We start from the raw sequence: 18,180 nt of genomic DNA, 5'->3' as shown, positions 1-18,180 counted from the left end.
CATCCATGTCTTGGAGAAGGCACCATCTAGACAGTAAAAGTACCAAAGAAGAACAAAATTCCTGACAGAAGAATCAACAGAGAAACCCCAGAATATTCCGGAAGACACAAAACCTGGTTGTAATTTAGAGAGTGACTAAATTCTATTTTTGTTGATGAGTGGGAAGTGTATTGATTTGAGCAGCATTCTATTAGAATCATGCTTCATTCAGGAATAGTTAGTAGAAGGGATTTATTTGGTTTGTTAATACTTTAGTTAAATTCATTTTGTATTTAGCCACTGGAGGTCGCTGAAGAGCAGCTCACACCTCTCCACGACACACTTTTTACAGATTATAAGGCGAGGTACTCCTCTTTCGGTGTTAGTTCTCAAAGAGGGGGATCCACCTCCGCTTTATAACACCCCCTTGTGGGAGAGTCCAGAGGGCATCATTTCAGAGTGAGAGGTCGCCCATAGAAACATAAAACCAGAGATAATAAGAGCGGGAGTGGCCATGTGGCCCTGTGAGCCTGTCCCACCATTCATTCTGACCACGGCTGATCATCAATATCCTGATTCCCCCCCTTCCCCCCATATCCTTCGATCCCTTTAGCCCCAAGAGCAATATCTAATTTATTCCTGAAATCACACAGCATTTTGGCCTCAACTACAGTCCGTGGTAGTGAATCCCACACGCTCTCTGGGTGAAGAAATTACTCCTCACCTCAGTCCTAAAAGGTTTATCCCTTATCCTCAAACTATGGCCCCTAGTTCTGGACTCCCCCCACCATCGGGAACATTCTTTCTGAATCTGTCGAACCCTGTTAGAATTTTATAAGTTTCTGTAAGATCTCCTCTCACTCTTCTAAACTCCAGTGAATATAATCCTAACCAATTTAGTCTCTCCCCATATGACAGACCTGCCATCCCAGGAATCAGCCTGATAAACCTTCGCTGCACTCCATCTATAGCAAGGACATCCTTCCTCAGATAAGGGCACCATAACTGCAAACAACACTCCAGTGTGGCCTCACCAACGCCCTATACTATTGCAGTAAAACATCCCGATTCCTGTACTCAAATCCTCTCGCTATGATGGCCAACATACCATTTGCCTTCTTTACTACCTGGTGTATTTGCATGCTTACCTTCAGCGACTGATGCACCAGGACACCAAGGTCTCGCTGAGTATCCACCTCTCTCAATTTACACCCATTCAAATAATCTGCCTTCCTATTATTGCTACCAAAGTGGATAACCTCACATTTATCCACATTATACTGCACCTGCCACACAGATGTCCACACACTCAACCTGTCCAAATCACACTGAAGCATCTCTGCATCCTCCTCACAGCTCACCCTCCCACCCAGTATCATCTGCAAATTTGGAGATGATACATTCAGTTCCCTCTTCCAAATCATTAACACATAATGTGAACAGTTGGGGTCTTAGCACAGATCCCTGCGGAACCCCACTAGTCACTGACTGCCAATCAAAAAAAGATCCATTTATGCCAACTCTTTGCTTCCTATCTGCAAACCAGCTTTCTATCCATCTCAAGACATTACCTGCAGTCCCATGTGCTTTAACTTTACACAGTAGTCTGTTATGTGAGACCTTGTCGAAAGCCTCCTGAAAGTCTAAATAAACCACATCCACCAGTTCTCCTTGGTCAACTCTACTAGTTACATCCTCAAAGAATTCCAATAGATTTGTCAAGCATGATTCCCCTCTTGTAAATCCAAGCTGACTTTGTCTGATTATACCACTGCTTTCCAAATGCTGAGTTATGAAATCCTTGATAATAGACTCGCAACTTCCCCAGTCCCGACGTTCGGCTCCCTGGTCTATAGTTCCTTGTTTTCTTTCTGCCTCCCTTTTTGAATAGCGGGCTTACATTAACCACTCTCCAATCTGTAGGAACTATTCCAGAGTCCAAGAAAGTTTGGAAAATAACCACCAATGGATCTATTATTTCCAAGTCCACTTCCATAAGTACTCTGGGATGAAGATTATCAGGACCTGGAGATTTATCCACCTTCAATCCCATCAATTTCCCCAAAACCATTTCTCTACTAATGCTGATTTCCTTCAGCTCCTCACGAAAACTTGTTTCTCTCAGAACTTCTGGTACATTATCCATGTTTTCCTTTGTGGAGACTGAAGCAAAGTACAAATTTAATTCACAGTCATTCCTTTATTCCTCGTTTATGAATTCTCCCGTTTCTGACTGAAAGAGGCCTACATTCGTTTTTGTCAATCTTTTTCTCTTTACATACCGATAGAAACCTTTGGTCTTTTTATACGTTCCCCACGAGCTTACTTTCATACTCTATTTTTCCCTTCTTATTCAATCCCTTGGTCCTCCTTTGCTGAATTTTAAACTGCTCCCAATCTTCAGGCCATTGCTTTTTCTTTTTGCCAATGTGTCTGCTTCTTCCTTGAATCTGAGACTATCTCTAAATTCCCTTCTAAGCCATGGCTTGGCCACAATTCCCTCACTCTTGCACCAAACAGGAATAAAAAACAATAAATGCCCATTGGAGACAGAGATGGGGAGGAATTTCTTCTCTCAGAGGGGAGTGAATCTGTGGAATTCTTTCCCGCAGCAGACTGTAGAGGCTGGGGTGTTAAGTATGTTCGAGGCTGAGACAGACAGATTGTTAATCAGGAAGGGAATCGAGGGGATAAGGCGGGAAAGCGGGAGTTAAGGATTATCACATCAATCAGTCGTGATCTCATTGAATGGCGAAGCGGACTCGATGGGCCGAATGGCCTGATTCTCTTGCGGTTTATGGTGTGCTGGTCTTTGAGATGTTGTTGGGCATCCAGCTGTCAGTAGTTTTGGCTAATCGCTCTCCGTCTCCTGTTCCTGCCCCCATGCACCCCCCCCTCCCCCGCCCTGCTATCGGATCTTTATCTCCGCGTACACGCAGATCTCCTCGTCGGCTGTTCGGCCTGGGGACAGGGCTCTGGTGGGGGAAGCGGCTGTGCGATTGAGGGCGGCGGTGTTCAGAGAGGCGTAGACAAGTTCGTCGGACCCCTGCGCAACAGAAGCGACAGCGTAAGGGCGTGGATACAGCAGGGAGGCCTTTTGGCCCATTTGCCCCTGGTGTCACTGTCCCAGTCACCCCGCTCCCCCATGTTGGCCCCCCCCCCCCTCCACTCCTCACCCACCCTGCACCACTAAACACAGTCTCATCGTCAATCAGTGAATGGTTTTTGATGGAAAGAAGGCCCTTCGCGACCATGTTGGCCCCCGGCAGGAGTAATCCCCCTGCCACACCCCCCATCATTGCTCAAATTAGACATTTCTCCATTAAATGCCATCATCAAACTGTTGAAGAATTCACCCAATTCCATTTCGAAAGCTGATTAGAATGATCATAGAATCCCTACAGTGCAGAAGGAGGCCATTCGGCCCATAGAGTCTGCACCGACCACAATCCCACCCAAGCTGGTGGCCTGGTATCCCCGTATCCCCACACATTGACCCTGATAGTCCCCCTGACACTAGGGTCAATTTACCATGGCCAATCCACCTAACCTGCACATCTTGGGACTGTGGGAGGAAACCGGAGCACCCGGCGGAAACCCACGCAGACACGGGGAGAATGTGCAAACTCCACACAGACAGTGACCTGAGGCCGGAATTGAACCCGGGTCCCTGGCACTGTGAGGCAGCAGTGCTGACCACTGTGCCGCTGTGCCGCCCCGGTACTGCCTCTGTTCCTGCCGCTCTTCAAAGCATTCTGACAACTAGCTCTGTTACAAATAAAATGTCCCACAATGCATTTGTGTCTTTTGACAGGTAACTTAAATCTGGGGCTGGCATTTAGGCCCAGCCTGAGAGCCCTCATCCGTATGACCATCCTCCTCCGCACCCTCAACAGTGGCATCGGAGGCAGTTCAGAGGAGACTCACTCGATTGGTTCCAGGAATGAGGGGTTTGTCTTTTGAAGAGAGATTGGGCAGTTTAGGCCAATACTCCCTGAAAATTAGAAGAACAAGGGGGGATCTAATTGAGGTTTGTAAGATGCTAAAGGGGATTGACAGGGTAAGTGTAGAGAGGATGTTTCCCCTTGTGGAATATTCTAGAATGAGAGGCCATAGTTTTATCCTAAGGGGGGGGGGGGGGGCAGATTTACAATGGAAATGAGGAGGAATGACTTCACTCAAAGGCTGGTGAATCTGTGGAATTGTCTATCCAGGAAGGCAAATGCAATGTTAGCATTCATGTTGAGAGGGCTAGAATACAAGAGCAGGATGTACTTCTGAGGCTGTATAAGGCTCTGGTCAGACCCCATTTGGAGTATTGTGAGCAGTTATCTAAGGAAGGATGTGCTGGCCTTGGAAAGGGTCCAGAGGAGGTTCACAAGAATGATCTCTGGAATGAAGAGCTTGTCGAATGAGGAACGGTTGAGGACACTGGGTCTGTACTCATTGGAGTTTGGAAGGATGAGGGGGGATCTTATTGAAACTTACAGGATACCGCGAGGCCTGGATAGAGTGGACATGGAGAGGATGTTTCCACTAGACAGAAAAACTAGAACCAGAGGACACAAACTTAGGCTAAAGGGACGATCCTTTAAAACAGAGATGAGGAGGAATTTCTTCAGCCAGAGAGTGGTGAATCTGTGGAACTCTTGGCCGCAGAAGGCTGTGGAGGCCAGGTCATTCAGTGTCTTTAAGACAGAGATGGATAGGTTCTTGATTAATAAGGGGATCAGAGCAACTTATTATCGATATGGAGAGAAGCTACAAAGTGCTTCAGTGCAGAGGGATCTGGGTGCCCTTGTGAATGAATCGCTGAAAGTTAGTGCGCAGGAGCAGCAGGAATAAGGAAGGCAGATGGAATCTTGGCATTCATTGCGAATGGGAAAGAGAGTAAAAGTCGGGAAGTGTTGCTGCATCTGTACAGGGCAGAGACCACATCTGGAGCACCCGGCACAGTTTGGGTCCCCTGACTTGAGGAGGGATGTAGTGGTATTGGAGGCGGTTCGGAGGAGGTTCACTGGATTGATTCCAGGGATGAGGGATTGAGGAGAGAGATTGGGCCGATACTCACTGGAGTTTTAGAAGAACGAGGGGGGGATCTAGTTGAGGTGTCTAAGATGCTAAGGGGGATTGGCAGGGTAGATGCAGAGAGGATGTTTCCCCTTGTGGAACATCCTAGAACGAGAGGTCATAGTTTTAGCCTAAAGGGGGGCAGATTTGAAAGGGAAATGAGGAGGAATGACTTCACTCAAAGGCTGGTGAATCTGTGGAATTGTCTATCCCAGAATGCAGTGGATACCGGGACACTGAACAGATTTAAGGAGCAGATCGATCAGTTTATAATGAGTCGCGGGATGAAGGGTTCTGGAGAACGGGCAGGAAAATGGAGATGAGGCCTAGGTGAGATGGGACATGATAGTACAGAATGGCGGAGCAGGCTCAAGGGGCTGAATAGCCTCCTCCTGTTCCTAGTTCCTAGTTCCTAGTCCTGTTCCTATCCTTCCTCATGTGTGGTGATCAGAACTGCACACAATACTCTAGTTCTGGCCTCACCAGGGCTTCATCAATATTCTCCACAGCCGCCCTGCTGGTCTCTTCAGTATCTCCATTTGTGAATAGCAAGAGGATTTGAGTTCAGAAGTCAAGATGTCTCAACGCAGCTGCACAGGGATCTTGGTGAGACCACACCAGGAGTATTGTGCGCAGTTTTGGTCTCCCCAAGAAAGGATGTGCTTGCCAGTAGAGGGTGACTTGGCTAATACCAGGGTTGGTGGGACTGTCCTATGAGGAGAGATTGGTTTGACTGGGCCTGTATTCACTGGCGTTTAGCAGGATCGTAGAATCATAGAATCCCTACAGTGCAGAAGAAGACCATTCGGCCCATCGCGTCTGCACCGACCACAATGCCACCCAGGCCCTATCCCCATAACCCCACATATTTACCTTGCTAATCCCCCTGACACTAGGGTCAATTTAGCACGGCCAATCAACCGAGCCCTCACATCTTTGGAGCGTGGGGGTAACTGGAGCACCCAGAGGAAACCCACACAGACACGGGGAGAATGTGCAGACTCCACGCAGACAGTGACCCGAGGCTGGAATCGAACCCGGATCCCTGGAGCCGTGAAGCAGCAGTGCTAAACACTGTGTCACCGTGCCAGATGAGAGGGGATCTGATTGAAACATAAAATTCTAGCTGGACTGGACAAATTAGATGCAGGGAGGATGTTTTCCCTGATTGGGGAATCTGGAACCACGGGACACAGGCTCAGGATATGTTTAGGATAGATCGTTTCGGACTGAGCTGAGAAGGAATTTTCTTCACTCAGAGGGTGGCGAATGTGTGGACTTCTCCACCACAGAAAGCTGTTGAATATAATTAAGAGATCAACACTTAGGCAGCAAGAGGGTATGGGGAGAGAGCGGGAATGTGGCATTGTTATCGAGGATTGGCCACGATCGGATTGAATGGCCCAGCAGGCTCGAAGGGCCGAATGGCCTCCTCCTGCTCCAATTTCCAAGTATCTATAGGCTTTGCCAACCGCTCCCTCAGCGTCGCCTGCCACACTCATGGATGGAGACGCACATATCCCTAATCCCATGGTGGATAAATCCCACGGAATCATCACTCCACAGCTGATGGCTCGAGCCAGCCTCGGGGGGGGGGGGGGCGGTAGTGGGAGTAGAATCATAGAAATCATAGAAACCCTACAGTGCAGAAGGAGGCCATTTGGCCCATCGAGTCTGCACCGACCACAATCCCACCCAGGCCCTACCCCCACATATTTTACCCGCTAATCCCTCTAACCTACGCATCTCAGGACTCTAAGGGGCAATTTTTAACCTGGCCAATCAACCTAACCCGCACATCCCCGTAGCCACGGGGATGGGGGGTAATCTGGGAATTCTGGGCTGGGTGGCCAGGCTAACCCTCCTGGAATACAGTTTGGGAATGGAAGATCAAGCTGCTGATCGGAAGTTCGGCACTAATCTTAGTAATGATGACCATTAACAGGCCATCTGGTTCAGTGCCTCTCCCCATATGGGGACGGAAATCTGCCGTTCCTTACCCTGTCTGGCCTAGACCTGACTCTGCCCCACACAGCAATGTGGCTGACTCTTAATGGGCACCAGCTCGGGTGCCTGGTGCCTCATTGCATCACGGGGATGTGGGCATCGCTGGTGAGGTTGGCGTTCGGGATTGGGGAGCCAACGCCGGCTTGGCCAGTGATCCCCACATTTCAGGGAGAACACGTGAAAAATAAATCGCAAGCGTAGCAGAGATTCGATTGAAGATACTCACGTTATTGTCTGTGGAGGGAGGCCCTGGAGCACCTAGAAATGGAGCGAACAGAGAGTGGTGAGTGAGACAGGAGCACGGGATCTGTGCAAGGAGGCCATTCGGTCCATTGTGTCCGCACCGGCTCTCGAAACGAGCATCATGATTAGTTCCATTCCCCAGCCATTTCCCCGTACCCCCTGCGCATTGTTTCTATTCCAATCCCCTCTCCAATGTCTAGATTGAACCTGCCTCCACCACAATCCCAGGCAGAACCCGAGCACTCACGCGCGCGAAAAGCTTTGTCCTCACGTCACATTTTTGTCAATCCCTTCAAATCTGCATCCTTCTTGTTCTTGATCCTTTTACGAGGGGGGACAATCTCTCCCAGTTTACCCTGTCCAGCCCCCTCCCCTTCAGGCTTCTGAACCTCTCATTAGAACCTCTTCTTTTAGCCTTCTCCTCTCCAGGGAGAACATTCCCAACCTCTCCAAGCTCAGTACTGAGGGAGTGCTGCACTGTCGGGGGTAGATGTATCTACTCGAGGATTTGAGCTCCATAATCCAGGCCGACACTCCCCCCGGTGCCAGTACTGAGGGAGTGCTGCACTGTCGGAGGCGATTAACCTTTGCAGTGTTGTGTCACGGAGGGAGATATAAACTATCACTTACGTTTCTTGTGGTGGATGAAGATGGCAAGTCCTGTGAGTAGGAAGATTAATATCAGCGCTGCACACACACCCACTATCACCACCATGTCTTCTGTACCTGCCAGAATATCCATTAAAAAATAACTATCAACCAGACAGAACAACTCTCACCGCTCCCGAGAACAACCTCACACACTCCCGCCATGCCCAAAGAGAAACCATCTCCCTGGACCATCTGCACAGTCCCACTCTGCAACAGTGTCTGTGCTCCAGGGCACATCTGGTCGGAGAGACAAATGGAGGGAGGGAGGGAGGGAGGATGGGCAGACAGACCCGTACGTACGTACATCTCTTTGTAACATCAGCAACACTGCTACAACACAGAACCGGGCAATGTGCGAGTGAGCAATATTGGCCGTGATCTCAATGAAAGGCAGGAACAGGCTTGAGGGGCTGAATGGCCTCGTCTTTTTCCCATGTCCTCATGAGGGAGTGACGGATGCAAGACTCCCCGGCCAATTTGCAAGAGCGAGGGAGGTAGGGGGAGAGAGGGATGGTATAGATGTGACACAAACCTTTATTGTAATCCTTGTCCCCATCTCCATCACTCGATGCAGCTGAAATGAGAAGATGTCTTTGTCACAATTGGAAAGATAATGTTTATTATTGAGCGAGATCGACCGATGGCAAATCCTAGAACTGTAGAGAGGTTATGGTGCAGGGAGAGACCCTTCAGTCCATCATGTCTGCTCCGGCCATCAAGCAACTATCTATCCCAATCCCATTTTCCAGCACTTGCTCTGTATGAGTGTGTGCTATGGCTATGCAAGTACTCATCTAATCGCTTCTTAATTGTTGTGAGAGCTCCCACCTCTATCACCCTTGAGAAGGTGATGGGTGAGCTGCCATCTTGAACCCGCTGTAGTTCTCTGAGGTGTAGGTACACACACAGTGCTGTTAGGGAGGGAGTTCCAGGATTGTTATTGGGCATCACTCAGTCCCGTGTGGTGTAGGTACACCCACAGTGCTGTTAGGGAGGGAGTTCCAGGATTGTTATTGGACATCAGTCAGTCCCGTGTGGTGTAGGTACACCCACAGTGCTGTTAGAGAGGGAGTTCCAGGATTGTTATTGGGCATCAGTCAGTCCCGTGTGGTGTAGGTACACCCACAGTGCTGTTAGGGAGGGAGTTCCAGGATTGTTATTGGGCATCACTCAGTCCCGTGTGGTGTAGGTACACCCACAGTGCTGTTAGGGAGGGAGTTCCAGGATTGTTATTGGACATCAGTCAGTCCCGTGTGGTGTAGGTACACCCACAGTGCTGTTAGAGAGGGAGTTCCAGGATTGTTATTGGGCATCAGTCAGTCCCGTGTGGTGTAGGTACACCCACAGTGCTGTTAGGGAGGGAGTTTCAGGATTGTTATTGGATATCAGTCAGTCCATGTGTTGTAGGTACACCCACAGTGCTGTTAGGGAGGGAGTTCCAGCATTGTTATTGGACATCAGTCAGTCCCGTGTGGTGTAGGTACACCCACAGTGCTGTTAGGGAGGGAGTTCCAGGATTGTTATTGGACATCAGTCAGTCCCGTGTGGTGTAGGTACACCCACAGTGCTGTTAGGGAGGGAGTTCCAGGACATTAACCCCAGCGACAGTGAAGGAACGGACGATATATTTCCAATTGGGCGAGTGTGGGGCTTGAAGGGTTGAAGCTCCAGGTGGTGGTGTTCCCCATGCACCTACCGACCTCCCCTTGTCCGTCTTGTTGATATCAGCCACGGACATCTCCCATAGGCTGAATTTACCCGCGTGGGGCTGAAGGAGAGCTGCATTGCCACAGGGAATTCGGGAAACTAATGGAATGTTATTGTTTATTGTGAGGGGAATTGATTACAGAAGCAGGGAGGTTATGCTTCAGTTGTACTGGGCCAGGGGGTGGTTGCGGGGGGGGGGGGGGGGGGGGGGGGGGGGTTGGGTGGGTAGGGGCAGGGGGGTGGTGGTTAACAAAAAAATCAGCCACAATCTTTTCAAATGGAGTAGCAGGAGAAACTCAACTGGACTCACCACATAAACACAGTGATGACCAGAGCAGGACAGAGGCTGGGAATCCTGTGGAGAGTAACTCACCTCCTGACTCCCCCCAAAGCCTGTCCACCATCTACACGGACACAAGTCAGGAGTGTGATGGAATACTCTCCACTTGCCTGGATGAGTGCGGCTCCCAACAACACTCGAGAAGCTCGCACCATCCAGGACAAAGCAGCCCCGCTTGATTGGCACCACATCCACAAACATTCACTCCCTCCACCACCGATGCTCAGTAGCAGCAGTGTGTACCATCTACAAGATGCACTGCAGCGACTCACCAAAGACCCTGAGACACACCTTCCAAACCCACGACCACCTCTATCTAGAAGGACAAGGGCAGCAGATAAATGGGAACACCACCACCTGCAAGTTCCCCTCCAAACCACTCACCGTCCTGACTTGGAAATATATCGCCGTTCCTTCACAGTCACTGGGTCAAAATCCTGGAATTCCCTCCCTAACGGCATTGTGGGTCAACCCACAGAACACGGACTGCAGCGATTCAAGATGGCAGCTCACCACCTCCTTCTCAAGGGGCAACAAGGGACGGGCAATGAATGCTGGGCCCAGCCAGCGGCGCCCAGGTCCCACAAATGAATGAAAAAGCAGAGCTGGAGGGGCCGAGTGGGCCTTTCTCCTGCTCTGAAACCACTTGTTCCTACGTTGAGAGGAGACGCGGAGCGGCAGCGCTGGTGCTCTCTGAGACGCATGCGAGACAAAACATCAAATGTCCGGAGTTGGGAAGCGAGCCCAAGCTGTTCTCCCCGGAGTCCAGCGAGATATCTATCCTGCAACTTGCATCATTTAGTACCCGGGTCATTATTGCATTGCTGCCTGTGGGATCTTGCTGTGCCCCCGTTTCCCTCACTGCAACAGCAGTGACGCTGCAATCTTTCATTTTAAATCTACTGAACACATGACAGAAGGTTCTGAAGACTCGGGATAAATGTGAGCCTTTTCATTGGATGTGTCAACACTTACGTTTCACTGTTACCCGGACCCCATCGCTGCGGGGTGAGTGATATTCTCTTCCCTTTACCATCCTGCCATAGCTACAGGAGTAATTCCATGTCCCGGTTGTGTTGGTGTCACTGATGGTGAAGTTTGCTGACTGCTGGGGACCAGGCACATCCAGGGTCCTGTCCTCTTCATCCTCTCTGTGTAAGTGAAACCGACCTCCATGGGCTAGAATGGATCCTACACAGGTAACGCGAATGGCCTCCCCTCTGCTCACCACACCTGAGGGCGGGTCGACCGAAATGTCAGCCTTGGGGAGTTCCTCTGCAATTGAACAGACACGGGGATGAATAGTTTACAGCACTCAGGAACAGTGACAGAGTCAGTGATTGGTGGGTGAGGAGACAGATCCCGGGGGTCGGAATAAAATAAAGATTTAAGAATGGGATGAAGTCGGACAAAGAACAAAGAAAATTGCAACAGGAACAGGCCCTTCGGCCCTCCAAGCCTGCACCAACCATGCTGCCCCGACTTAACTAAAACCCTCTACTCTTCCAGGGACCATGTCCCTCTAACCCCATCCTATTCAAAAAAAACTTTGAACTCTAACCCGGAAGTAGGCCGCTGGGTGTTCTGGGAGGGGTCTAAATTTTTCTTCAGCGCGTAGGAGGTATATAAGTAGGCCGCACTATTCAGCGGGCAGCGTTGTAGTGGGCAGTGGAGTGAGCAGGGAGCAGAGTGAGAGCTAAAGGGCTTTGGCTCATCGGGCTTCAGCGTAAACAGGCGAGGGAGGGTAGGTTTAGATAGTTTTTACTGTGTCATTGGAAGAAAGGGGGAATTATGAGTGTGAGGCCAGTTTGTTGTTCTCAGTGTCGGATGTGGGAGGTCCTGGAGTCTCCGAGCCTCCCGGACGTCCATATCTGCGCCAGGTGCGTCGAGCTGCAGCTCCTAAGGGACCACGTTAGGGAACTGGAACTGCAGCTCAATGACCTTCGTCTGGTTAGGGAGAATGAGGAGGTGATGGGTAGGAGTTACAGGCAGGTGGTCACACCGGGGCCATGAGAGACAGACAAGTGGGTCACGGTTAGGAATGGGAAGGGGAAAGGTCAGGTACGAGGGAGCACCCCAGTGGCTGTGCCCCTTAACAATAAGTACTCCTGTTTGAGTACTGTTGGGGGGAGCAGCCTACCTGGGGGAAGCAACAGCGGCCGTGCCTCCGGGGCAGAGTCCGGCCCGGCAGCTCAGAAGGGTAGGGAAAGGGAGGATGAGCAAACTGACCACAGGGAGCAGGGTACAGGGAGCCATCCAAGTGGGGAGAGAAACAAGAAATGTAGTAGAAATTGGGGATAGTACACTTTTACACTTTTGGATGCTGTTGTGGGGGGGGGGGGGACTTAGCAGGGGTAAGCCATGGTGTACAGGTCACAGGCTCAGAGTCTGTCCTTGTTGCTCAGAAGGGAAGCGGGGAGAGGAGTAGGGGATTAGTCATTGGGGACTCCATAGTTAAAAGGACGGAGAGGAGATTCTGCGGGAACGAGAGAGACTCGCGGTTGGTGTGTTGCCTCCCAAGAGCCAGAGTCCATGATGTCTCGGATCGTGTCTTTGAAATCCTGAAGGCGGAGGGGACCAGCCCCAAGTTGTGCTTCACATAGGCACTCAAGACATAGGTAGGAAAAGGGGTGGGGATGTAAGGCAGAAATTCAGGGAGTTAGGGTGGAAGCTTAGGGCTAGAACAAACAAAGTTGTTATCTCTGGTTTGTTACCCGTGCCACGTGATAGTGAGGAGAGGAATAGGGAGAGAGAGCAGTTGAACACGTGGTTACAGGGATGGAGCAGGAGGGAGGGTTTCAGATACTTGGACAATTGGGGCTCTTTCTGAGGTAAGTGGGACCTCTACAAACAGGATGGTCTGCACCTGAACCAGAGGGGTACCAATATCTTGGGGGGGAAATTTGCTAATGCTCTTCGGGAGGGTTTAAACTAATTCAGCAGGGGGGTGGGTACCTGAATTGTAGCTCCGGTGTACAGGAGGTTGAGAGTAGTGAGGTCATGAATGAGGTTTCAGGGTCGCAGGAGTGTACTGGCAGGCAGGAAGGCGGTTTGAAGTGTGTATACTTCAACGCCAGGAGCATCCGGAATAAAGTGGGTGAGCTTGCAGCATGGGTTGGTACCTGGGATTTCGATGTTGTGGCCATCTCGGAGACATGGATAGAGCAGGGACAGGAATGGTTGTTGCAGGTTAGATGTTTCAGTAAGTGCAGGGAAGGTGGTAAAAGAGGGGGAGGTGTGGCATTGTTAGTCAAGGTCAGTATTACGGTGGCAGAAAGGACTTTTGATGAGGACTTGTCCACTGAGGTAGTTTGGGCTGAGGTTAGAAACAGGAAAGGAGAGGTCACCCTGTTGGGAGTTTTTTATAGACCTCCGAAAAGTTCCAGAGATGTAGAGGAAAAGATTGCAAAGATGATTCTGGCTGGGAGTGAAAGTAACAGGGTAGTTGTTATGGGGGACTTTAACTTTACAAACATTGACTGGAAACGCTAGAGTTCGAGTACTTTAGAGGGGTCAGTTTTTGTCCAGTGTGTGCAGGAAGGCTTCCTGACACAGTATGTAGATAGACCAACAAGAGGCGAGGCCACATTGGATTTCGTACTGGGGAATGAACCAGGCCAGGTGTTAGATTTGGAGGTAGGTGAGCACTTTGGTGACAGTGACCACAATTCGATTACGTTTACCTTAGCAATGGAAAAGGATAGGTATATACCGCAGGGCAAGAGTTATAGCTGGGGGAAAGGAAGTTATGATGCGATTAGGCGAGATTTAGGTGGCATAGGTTGGGGAAGGAAACTGCAGGGGATGGGCACAATTGTAATGTGGAACTTGTTCAAGGAACAGCTACTGCGTGTCCTTGATAAGTATGTACCTGTCAGGCAGGGAGGAAGTGGTCGAGCGAGGGAACCGTGGTTTACTAAGGAGGTTGAATCTCTTGTGAAGAGGAAGAAGGAGACTTATGTTAAAATGAGATGTGAAGGCTCAGTTAGGGCGCTTGAGAGTTACAAGTTAGCCAGGAAGGATCTAAAGAGAGAGTTAAGAAGAGCCAGGAGGGGACATGAGAAGTCTTTGGCAGGTAGGATCAAGGAAAACCCGAAAGCTTTCTATAGGTATGTCAGGAGTAAAAGAACGACTGGGGTAAGATTAGGGCCAGTCAAGGACAGTAGTGGGAAGTTGTGCGTGGAGTCTGAAGAGATAGGAGAGGCACTAAATGAATATTTTTTGTCGGTATTCACACAGGAGAGGGACAGTGTTGTTGAGGGGAGTACTGAGATGCAGGCTGTTGGACTGGATGGGATTCAGGTTCATCAGGAGGAGGTGTTAGCAATTCTGGAAAGTGTAAAAATAGATAAGTCCCCTGGGCCGGATGGGATTTATCTGAGGATTCTCTGGGAGGCGAGAGAGGAGATTGCAGAGCCTTTGGCTTTGATCTTTGTGTCGTCATTGTCTACAGGAACAGTGCCAGAAGACTGGAGGATAGCAAATGTTGTCCCCTTGTTCAAGAAGGGGAGTAGGGACAACCCTGGTAATTATAGACCGGTGAGGCTTACTTCTGTTGTGGGCAAAGTTTTGGAAAGGATTATAAGAGATAGGATTTGTAATCACCTGGAAAGGAATAATTTGATTAGGGATAGTCAGCACGGTTTTGTGAAGGGTAGGTCGTGCCTCACAAACCTTATTGAGTTCTTTGAGAAAATGACCAAAGAGGTGGATGAGGGTAAAGCGGTTGATGTGTTGTATATGGATTTCAGCAAAGCGCTTGATAAGGTTCCCCATGGTAAACGTTTGCAGAAAATATGGACACATGGGATTGAGGGTGATTTAGTGGTTTGGATCAGGACTTGGCTAGCTGTAAAAAACAGAGGGTGGTGTTGATGGGAAATATTCATCCTGGAGTTCAGTTACCAGTGGTGTACCGCAAGGATCTGTTTTGGGGCCACTGCTGTTTGTCATTTTTATTAATGACCTGGATGAGGGCGTAGAAGGATGGGTTAGTACATTTGCAGATGACACTAAAGTCGGTGGAGTTGTAGACAGTGCGGAGGGAAGTGGCAGGTTACAGAGGGACATAGATAAGCTGCAGAGCTGGGCTGAGAGGTGGCAAATGGAGTTTAATGCGGAAAAGTGTGAGGTGACTCACTTTGGAAGGAGTAACAGGAATACAGAGTACTGGGCTAATGGTAAGATACTTGGTAGTGTGGATGAACAGAGGGATCTGGGTGTCCATGTGCATAAATCCCTGAAAGTTGGCACCCAGGTTGATAGGGCTGTTAAGAAGGCGAACGGTGTGTTAGCTTTTATTGATAGAGAGATTGAGTTTCGGAGCCAGGAGGTCATGCTGCAGCTGTACAAAACTCTGGAGCGACCGCATTTGGAGTATTGCATACAGTTCTGGTCGCCGTATTATAGGAAGGATGTGGAAGTGTTGGAAAAGGTGCAGAGGAGATTTACCAGGATGTTGCCTGGTCTGGTGGGAAAATCATATGAGGAAAGGCTGAGGGGCTTGAGGTTGTTTTCGTTAGAGAGAAGAAGGTTAAGAGGTGACTTAATAGAGGCATACAAGATGATCAGAGGATTAGATAGGGTGGATAGTGAGAGCCGTTTCCCTCGGATGGTGATGGCTAACAGGAGGGGACATAGCTTTAAATTGAGGGGTGAGAGATAGAGGACAGATGTTAGAGGTAGGTTCTTTACTCAGAGAGTAGCAAGGGTGTGGAATGCCCTGCCTGCAGCAGTAGTGGACTCGTCAACATTAAGAGCATTCAAATGGTTATTGGATAAACATATGGATGATATTGGAATAGTGTAGATTAGAGGGGCTTTAGATTGGTTTCACTGGTCGGCGCAACATCGAGGGCCGAAGGGCCTGTACTGCGCTGTAATGTTCTATGTTCTATGTCTATGTTATATTCATGTATTTGTCAAGACGCCCGTTAAATGTCACTATTATATCTGCCTCCATTACCTCCCCAGGCACCCACCACCCTCAGTGTAAAACACTTGCCTCGTACATCTCCTTTAAACCCTGCACCTTAAACCTGCGCTCCCTAGTAATTGACTCTTCCACCCTGGGAAATAGCTCCTGACTATCCACTCTGTCCATGCCCCTCATAACCTTGTAGGCTTCTATCAGGTCTCCCCTCAACCTCCGTCGTTCCAGTGAGAACAAACCAAGTTTCTCCAATCTCTCCTCATAGCTAATGCCCTCCATACCAGGCAACATCCTGGTGAATCTTTCCCATACCCTCTCCAAAGCCTCCACATCCTTCTGGTAGTGTGGCAACCAGAATTGAACACTATATTCCAAGTGCGGCCTAATTAAGGTTCTATAAAGCTGCAACATGACTTGCCAATTTTTAAACTCAATGCCCCAGCCGATGAAGGCAAGCATGCCGTATGCCTTCTTGACTACCTTCTCCACCTGCGTTGCCACTTTCAGTGACCTGTGTACCTGTACACCCAGATCCTGCTGCCTATCAATACTCTTAAGGGTTCTGCCATTTACTATATACTTCCTATCTGTATTAGACCTTCTAAAATGGTCTAAAATAAAGTAAATGATTCCAAAATAAAGGTGAAGGAAGCTGGGAGACAAGAAAGGTTAAAGAATTGGATGAAGGGGAATTGACAAGAGTGCCGCTGTCTGGAGGTTTTTTGATATGTGAATTATATTAGCAGCAAGATAAACAATTACTTACTTAAGTGAAATGGAGAATAATGGGGTTTAGAAGTGTTAAAATATCGAAGGTATGATTTCAAAGTTTAGAGATATCGGAACACGTCACACTGGCACACCAAAAGCACGACTTCTTGGGTGAGGTGTTCAGATAGAACGAGATTGAAAGGGAAACACAGCAGAGTATGTCAAAATTCACAGATGACACTAAGATGAGTGGCAGAGCAAAGTGTGCAGAGGACGCTGAAAGTCTGCAAAGGGAGATAGATGATCTAAGTGAGTGGGCGAGGGTCTGGCAGATGGAGTACAATGTTGGTAAATGTGAGGTCGTCCATTTTGATAGGAATAACAGCAAAATGGACTATTATTTAAATGGTGAAAAATTGCAGCATGCTGCTGTGCAGAGGGACCTGGGTGTCCTTGTGCAGGAACCTCAAGGAGTTGGTTTCCAGGTGCAGCAGGTAATTAAGAAGGCAAATGGAATTTTGTCCTTCATTGCGAGAGGAATGGAGTTTAAAAACAGTGAGGTTATGTTGCAGCTGTACAAGGTGCTGGTGAGGCCACACCTGGAGTACTGTGTACAGTTTTGATCTCCTTACTTGAGAAAGGATATACCGGCACTGGAAGGGGTGCAGAGGAGATTCACTAGGTTGATTCCGGAGTTGATAGGGTTGGCTTATGAGGAGAGACTGAATAGACTGGGGCTATACTCATTGGAATTTAGAAGAATGAGGGGAGATCTTATAGAAACATGTAAGATTATGAAGGGAACAGATAAGGTAGAAGCAGGGAAGTTGTTTCCACTGGCGGGTGAAACTAGAACTGGGGGCATGGCCTCAAAATAGGGGGAAGCAGATTTAGGACTGAGTTGAGGAGGAACTTCTTCACACAAAGGGTTGTGAATCTGTGGAATTCCCTGCCCAGTGAAGCAGTTGAGGCTACCTCATTGAATGTTTTTAAGGCAAGGATAGATAAATTTTTGAACAGTGAAGGAATTAAGGGTTATGGTGAGCGGGCGGGTAAGTGGAGCTGAGTCCACAAAAAGATCAGCCATGATCTTATTGAATGGCGGAGCAGGCTCGAGGGCCCAGATGGCCTACTCCTGCTCCTAGTTCTTATGTTCTTATATCAGGGCCAGGGTTAGCTGTGCGCTGCTACAGGAGCAGCTGGTGAGGAGTTACACTCAGAGCCACGGCCAGTTGGAAACAGAAGCTCTCCCGGAAAGCAGAATTCTCTGCTAGAATCTCAGAAAGTCTATGCTGTATCGGAAGAAAGGCTTCCTGAAATTAAGGATAGAACTAATAGAAACATAGAATATAGGAGCAGGAGGAGGCCATTCGGCCCTTCGAGCCTGCTCCCCCATTCAGCACAATCACGGCTGATCATCCAACTCAATATCCTAATCCTGCTTTCTCCCCAAAACCTTTGATCTTGTTCGCTCCAAGTGCTCTATCCAGCCGCCTCTTGAATACAGTCAGTGTTTTGGCATCAGCTACTTCCTGTGGTA

At 49.0% G+C, this 18,180-nt stretch overlaps 1 protein-coding gene across 1 annotated transcript in view; it reads right to left on the bottom strand.

Annotated features, from left to right (window-relative positions):
* Positions 1-1,492: 1,492 nt before the first annotated feature.
* Positions 1,493-18,180, bottom strand: part of LOC144489527 (immunoglobulin superfamily member 1-like) — a 23,884-nt gene continuing 7,196 nt past the window's right edge. The window contains exons 3-7 of the mRNA XM_078207393.1: positions 10,973-11,272; positions 8,483-8,524; positions 7,930-8,025; positions 7,283-7,314; positions 1,493-3,025 (exon numbers count right to left, since the gene is read on the bottom strand). Of these exons, the coding sequence (XP_078063519.1) occupies positions 2,888-3,025; positions 7,283-7,314; positions 7,930-8,025; positions 8,483-8,524; positions 10,973-11,272 (608 nt within the window). The 3' untranslated portion in view covers positions 1,493-2,887. The remainder of the gene's footprint in view (positions 3,026-7,282; positions 7,315-7,929; positions 8,026-8,482; positions 8,525-10,972; positions 11,273-18,180) is intronic.

The sequence above is a fragment of the Mustelus asterias genome, unplaced genomic scaffold (genome assembly GCF_964213995.1).
Source record: "Mustelus asterias unplaced genomic scaffold, sMusAst1.hap1.1 HAP1_SCAFFOLD_2276, whole genome shotgun sequence".
Taxonomy (NCBI): domain Eukaryota; kingdom Metazoa; phylum Chordata; class Chondrichthyes; order Carcharhiniformes; family Triakidae; genus Mustelus; species Mustelus asterias.
The sequence above is the reverse complement of the archived record's forward strand: the minus strand, read 5'-3'. Positions and strand labels throughout refer to the sequence as shown.